This window comes from Blastocystis hominis (assembly GCF_000151665.1).
Source record: "Blastocystis hominis, Singapore isolate B (sub-type 7) whole genome shotgun sequence assembly, scaffold_5".
NCBI lineage: Eukaryota > Bigyra > Opalinata > Blastocystidae > Blastocystis > Blastocystis hominis.
The window spans coordinates 615,443-621,987 of record NW_013171860.1 but is presented as its reverse complement, the minus strand read 5'-3'; the positions used below and the strand labels follow the sequence as shown (position 1 = coordinate 621,987).

Sequence of the window (6,545 nt, the reverse complement as noted above, 5' to 3'; positions counted from 1 at the left end):
GTGAAGGCGGGTAACGAGCATTCGATATTTCCGTCGCAAAACGTAGAAAAACCAACTCTCTTTCTTGTTAACAAACACACGTAAAGTTTCGCTAAATAATCGTCCAGCTGCCCTGCAGACGCCAGCACCAGTCCCAGGAAGGGCGGCGATGGCTTCAGCGGTCGGCTCAGGAATTCGGGATGATACTGGCAGGCGACGAAGAAGGGATGATCCTCGCCTAGAATCTGACTCTCCCGCTTCTGCCCTACGCTCCATCTCCAAGACCTCCATGCGTTCGTTCTCCGTGCAGGTGGCGACGAACTTGAGTCCCTGGGACTCCATGAAGGGAACCACTTCGGGGTTCACTTCGTAGCGATGGCGATGGCGCTCCACGATCTCTGCCCGTCACTCCGCGCCCTCTGCCCCACGCTTCTTTCGTCCGTACAGACGGAACATGATCGAGTCGGCGGCGCTGTCCTTGAACACGGAGATTCGCTCGCCCAGTCGCATCGTGCCTCCCTTCTGCTCCACGTCGTGCTCCGGCATCGAGATCACCACCGGGTGCGTCGTCGTCTTGCTGAACTCCTGCGAGTTCGCGTCCTCCCACTCGCACACATCTCTACGCCTCGCCTCGCCCTCTCTTCTCTACCTCGCGTAGCTGATCACCGCCACCTGCAGACCCAGACAGATCCCCAGATACGGCTTCTTCTGCACGCGCGCGAACGACGCCGCCTTCACCATGCCCTCGATGCCGCGATCGCCGAACCCTCCGGGCACCAGAATCCCGTCCGCCGCGTAGAGTCGGTCCCACGCGGCCTGGTACTTCGCCGGATCCGCGTCCTTGGTGCCGTCCTCCAGATCCGTGGCCTCCACCCAGTCGATCACCGGCTTGCGCCCGATCGAGTACGCGGCGTGCTTCACCGACTACCGCTCAGCGCGCCGCAGCAGCAGCAGCCCTACCTTCGAGACGGAGATGTACGAGTCGCACAGATGCGTGTACTTCCCCACGATCGCGATCCGGACCTCCGTTTCCACGCTGTCCACGCGGGCTGCCAGCGCCTCCCACTCGTGGAGATCGGCGGGGCCCACGGGCAGCTCGAGGAGCTTCAGAATGTTGCGCGCGGCGTGCTGCTCGCGGAGAACCAGAGGGACGTGGTAGATGTTGCTCACGTCCGGCACGCCCAGCACGTTCTCTACCGGAACGTCGCAGAACAGAGCGATCTTGCGCTTGGTGTCCTGCCACTCAGTGGGGTTCCACGTTTCTACCTCTTCGAGGGGCGTCGCGGTGCGGCAGATCAGGAAGTCGGGGGAGAGGCCGGTGGCGCGGAGCTCCTTCACGGTGGTCTGCGTCGGCTTGGTCTTTTGCTCGCTGCCATCGAGGGAACACTCAAGCACTACCCGACCACGCCGATTACAGGCACCAGACTCACATGGCAGAGAACGGCGTTCTGACGACCCACTCGCTTCATCAGCTGGCGGATAGCCTCCAGGAAAACCATGCTCTCGATGTCTCCCACAGTTCCACCCACTTCGATAAGACACACGTCCGCCTTGTCGCCGTTGTCGTTAATGGGCAGATTGGCCACACGTTCGATCCAGTCCTAGAGAAAATGGATACGAATAGAGCCAGGCAAGTACTTGGATCTCGTTCGTAGCATGGGGAATAATTTGCACAGTCTTTCCGAGGTAGTCTCCTCGCCGTTCCTTCTCAATTACACGCTGATATACCTTTCCGGTGGTGATGTTGTTATCTCGAGTCAATTTTACATCCAAAAACCGCTCATAGTTACCGAGATCAAGATCGACCTCGCCTCCGTCAGCAAGCACGTACACCTCTCCATGTTCATAGGGGCTCATTGTACCAGCATCGCAGTTCTACAGCATAATCATGGCGAAACCATCCGCTACTAGATACGGATCAATCTTGATAGAAGTCACTTTCACTCCATGAGCTTGAAGCAATCTACCCAGGGAACTGATTGTGATTCCCTTTCCCAGACCACTCAGTACTCCTCCAGTAACAATGAGGTATTTCATTTGGAATATACTAAAGAACTCTGAAGAAATCGCTTCTCCCACAAGAATCGCAAAAATACCCAAAAGGTTCGATATATGGCATCAAATCCACTGCGCTTTTTCCTCGCTTTTGGGTCACCCCTTGTCTCAAAGATGGCTGCTTTGCTGTTTGCACTTTTCTGGGTTGACTTTCCCACCTTGTAAATGGGATCTTGCAAAACATAATGTATACGAGTAGAGGATAATGTAGCATGGGCTAGAGAGTCGTTTTATGCGGTTTTTAGGCCGGAGAACGTCTTGGTGTAAATAGTGCAGAAATAGGAAGTAGAATAGGCAGGGGAAATGAACGTCCCGTTCTTTTGCAGTATTCGTTGGTGAGTATGAAAGTAGAGTTTGAGTGAACGATTCTTAGTGGATTTTTGTTAGAATCGTAATATTTGATTGATTGCAAATAATTGTTATTCCTTCAAAGTACTATTTAGTTGATTTCGTTTTCTCTTTTTTCACTACACCCAGAGTTGCCTTTGTTCACACTTCCTAACCTATTCTTACCATTCATATCACAAAGGACTGGAGGATTCGGGAACACCAAAACCCGATCACACAACCATAAACGCTTAATAACCTTGTTGTTTTTCCTATATTTTGTTTTCTCGATATCGGCAGACTATGAATAGCAAATACACCAAGGCAACGGATCTCATTTTCAAATCGAAGCAAAACCCGCTTACTGGAAAGCCCTTCTCGGATAATTATTACAAAATATTGGAAGACAGAAAGAAATTACCCGTTTTCGAGTTTCTTGACACACTCGAACAAGCCGTCGATTCCAATCAAGTAATTATTGTGGAGGGAGAAACAGGATCGGGCAAAACAACCCAAATTCCTCAAGTAAGTAGTTTTCGAGTGTTTTGACTGAAGTAGGCTTTAACGCTTCACTATTTGTCTAAAAATCCAGATTCGAATAAAATGATTTGCTGTACTCAACCTCGTCGTGTAGCTGCTTTGACTGTTGCCAAACGTGTTTCCGAAGAAATGGACGTTGAATTTGGGGAGGAGGTTGGTTACACGATTCGATTTGAAGACTATACGAGTGAACGAACAAAGTTGAAGTATATGACAGACGGTATGTTAGAACGAGAAGCAATGAACGATCCTTTATTGTCTCGTTATTCTATAATTTTGTTGGATGAAGCTCACGAACGAACATTAGCGACGGATATAATGATGGGTTTACTGAAAGAACTATTACCGAAGCGTCCTGATTTGAAACTAATCGTAATGAGTGCAACTCTGGATGCGGGTCGATTCCAGGTATGCAATGCAAAGCAATGCAATGCAAAGCAATGCAATGCAATGCAAAGCAATGACTAACACATAGAAATACTTCAACAATGCTCCTCTTTTCTCTGTCCCTGGCCGCGTGTATCCAGTGGACATTTACTTTACTCCCAAGCCAGAGCGCGAATATGTGGAAGCGGCGATCCGCACTGTGATCCAGATCCACTTGCTGGAAGATCCTGGCGACATTCTGCTTTTCCTAACAGGCGAGCAAGAAATCATGGACACTTGCGATCGTTTAGAAGAAGAGCAGGCCAGTTTCCCGAAAGACAAGCAGAATCTGATCGTATTGGCTGCTCTCTGTTTTTCTCTCTCTCTAGATCCTGCCTCTCTTCTCCTCGCTTCCTCCCCAGCAACAGCAGCTTGTGTTTGAGCCCACGCCGGAAGGAAGCCGGAAAGTGGTGATTGCGACGAATATCGCGGAGACTTCGATCACAATCAACGGGGTTGTGTATGTGATCGATCCAGGATTCAGCAAGCAAAAAGTCTACAATCCTCGAATCCGCGTGGAGTCGTTGCTCGTAACTCCAATCAGCAAAGCATCGGCTCGTCAGCGTGCGGGTCGCGCAGGCCGAACGCGTCCAGGGAAATGCTTCCGATTATACACGGAGGAATCATTCAACACGCAATTGCTGGTACCATATGGAGTGATTCGCAGTGATGTACTAGGAGCAAAGCTATCCAGAAATCATGCGAAGCGATATCAGCTCTGTGATTCTCACAATGAAAAAGCTCGGGATCGAAAATCTGGTTCGGTTTGACTTTATGGATCCGCCAGCACCCGAAACGATGATGCGTGCTCTGGAGAATCTGAATTATCTGGGCGCATTGGACGATGAAGGGGAGTTAACGGAGTTGGGAAATGAAATGGCGGAGCTTCCGTTGGACCCTCAGCTATCGAAAGCCCTTCTGAGTTCGAAGGAGTATGGATGTGTTCCTGAAATGCTGACGATCACGGCCATGCTCTCCATCCCTCCCCCGTTCCTTCGTCCTCGCGAGAGCGCGCGGTTTGCGGACGAGGCGAAGAGCCAGTTCGTGCACGCGGACAGCGATCACATCACGCTTCTGAACCTGTACAACGCGTTTGTGGAGGTGCCGACGAAGGCGCGATCGAAGTGGTGCTACGACAATTACATTAACTACCGATCGATCTCGTCGGCACTGAACGTGCGGCACCAGCTGGAGGGCATTTTGCGCCGTCTGCACTACGACGTGACGAACGGAAACCACTTCGAGAGCACGTACTACTTCACCAACATCAAGAAGAGCATCTTCGCGGGGTTCTTTATGCAGGTGGCGCATCGCGAGCGGACTGGGCACTATCTTACGATCAAGGACAACCAGGTGGTGAAGCTGTATCCCTCCTCCGTGATGAAGAACAAGCCTGACTGGGTGATGTTCCACGAGTTTGTATTGACGACTGCGAACTATATGAGGACGGTCACTGCTGTGGATGGGGAGTGGCTGATGGACATTGCTCCTCAGTACTACGACTTGAACTCGTTCCCTGACTGCTCTGCGAAAAACGACATTATTGCAATAGAGAGAAGGAAGAAGTTGATTCGCGAGAACTCAAAGCGACGTAAGCACTAGTCATTTTATGAGATTGTTTGTTGGAAGGAAACTTTAGGGTGGATAGAATGGGAGTGAAACAGGTCTTCCATAGCTCAGTTGGTTAGAGCGTGCGGCTGTTAACCGCAAGGTCGACGGTTCAAGCCCGTCTGGGAGAGTTTCCTTTTTCCTTTTTTTCTTATTCTTTTTGAATAGGCAAAAGGAAAAGAAGAGGATGCTTGCATTGGATATGGGAAGAGTATAGCTCTTTCTGCTTGATTCTATGTTTAGGAGAGGAAAATGGGAGATACTGCTAAATCGTGTAACTTCTTCTTCATACTGGAATGATGTTTTTGTGTGAGTACTCTATTCACGTAGGATATGATGATTCTGGTAATACGATTGATTTGAGGGATAGTGTGTGATAGTGGCATTTGATAGAGGAACCGTTTGAAATTGGATTGTGTTTTTGGGATTTGGATGGGATTCTAATAGAAAGAAGGAAGGCAGAGAGTATACTTGGCATATTCCATTGGGTTGGGAAAAATAATGATTTCGGACGATCTGTTTTATTTTTCCTCATTACCCGTTATTGTGAAAAAACTAATAATTATTAACAATGGAACTGACAGTCAGTTGTAGTATATCATTTTTGATTTCTATGTGATTTGTATATAAATAGGAAGATTTTTAATAACAGGAAATGTTCCTATCGATGTACACAATAGAAGTTATAGTTGTAGTGTGAGATACGCCTTATACTATAGTAGGAAATGGGTGGTAATATGGTTTTAATATGCGATTATTATAATAGTATGTATCCACTATGTAATATTGATTTTAGTAAAAAGAGATTGTATCACAGTGATGAAAGTCAATGGTATTGATCGAAACTGTATAGTGAAATGAGAGATAATGAACATGTTATGCCTTAGGAGCGTCAATTACCAATTACTCTTCTATCATAATCATTTTTAGTGTTTCAAATATAGCATCCTATGTATTCTGTTTCAAAAGCATTCTTCTTTAAAAATCCAATTCTAGAAAACGTGATTGACATCCGTTCTTCGCATTCAGTGCCACAGGTGTGTAATGAATCGAATACAAATATGAAACTGGAAAAACCAATGTCATACAGAGATTGTTCCATTTCTTCAGTTTCTATCTATTTTGAATTACAGCTATGTAATGTTGCTAATGATTAACCAGTGATAATCGATGGTAATCGATCTGAATTCAGCACAATTGTATTTCCTCAAGATTAATAAAGAATTGAAGCCAAAATTGTAGTGATACATTTTTAGATTTTGAATATAGAGGAACAAACGCATTCATAAAATAAGAATAGTTATCTAAATGGAAATAACAAATCCAAAACAGTTTGTGAAATAAAGAATGGAAACATTTCAATCATGAACAAAGCGATTAGGAATCGATGTGTTGCTTTATTTTAGTCGTTTGATGGTCTTGTGGATTTGTTGACGTTGTATGGACCGTGAACGATGCTCAAGGAGAGTGGATGAAAAGCGATTCGGATACTAGTGTAAAGTTTAATTATTATGGCGATCTGAAGGATAAGCGAAAGAAAAAAAGGGAGAATTAAATGTCATAAAAATAGGGTAGAATGATGAGAAGAATATGGAAGAAGAGTGGGACTG

The 6,545-nt window shown here is 46.8% G+C and overlaps 2 protein-coding genes across 2 annotated transcripts in view; one reads left to right on the top strand and one right to left on the bottom strand.

The window, feature by feature from the left end:
* GSBLH_T00004061001 (uncharacterized protein) overlaps positions 1-2,016 on the bottom strand; it is a gene marked incomplete at both ends in the record, with an annotated part of 2,197 nt that extends 181 nt beyond the window's left edge. Inside the window, 9 exons of the mRNA XM_013042900.1 lie at positions 1-217; positions 249-377; positions 408-598; positions 629-903; positions 940-1,215; positions 1,246-1,348; positions 1,378-1,580; positions 1,618-1,854; positions 1,888-2,016. The exon at positions 1-217 is cut by the window's left edge and continues 181 nt beyond it. Of these exons, the coding sequence (XP_012898354.1) occupies positions 1-217; positions 249-377; positions 408-598; positions 629-903; positions 940-1,215; positions 1,246-1,348; positions 1,378-1,580; positions 1,618-1,854; positions 1,888-2,016 (1,760 nt within the window). The remainder of the gene's footprint in view (positions 218-248; positions 378-407; positions 599-628; positions 904-939; positions 1,216-1,245; positions 1,349-1,377; positions 1,581-1,617; positions 1,855-1,887) is intronic.
* Positions 2,017-2,664: 648 nt separating this feature from the next.
* GSBLH_T00004060001 (uncharacterized protein) lies at positions 2,665-4,929 on the top strand (the record flags this gene model as incomplete). Its single annotated transcript, XM_013042899.1, has 5 exons — positions 2,665-2,886; positions 2,920-3,309; positions 3,377-3,622; positions 3,657-3,971; positions 4,006-4,929. The coding sequence occupies 5 exons, from the start codon at positions 2,665-2,667 to the stop codon at positions 4,927-4,929; spliced, it is 2,097 nt and encodes a 698-aa protein (XP_012898353.1).
* Between the last annotated feature and the right edge of the window lie 1,616 nt (positions 4,930-6,545).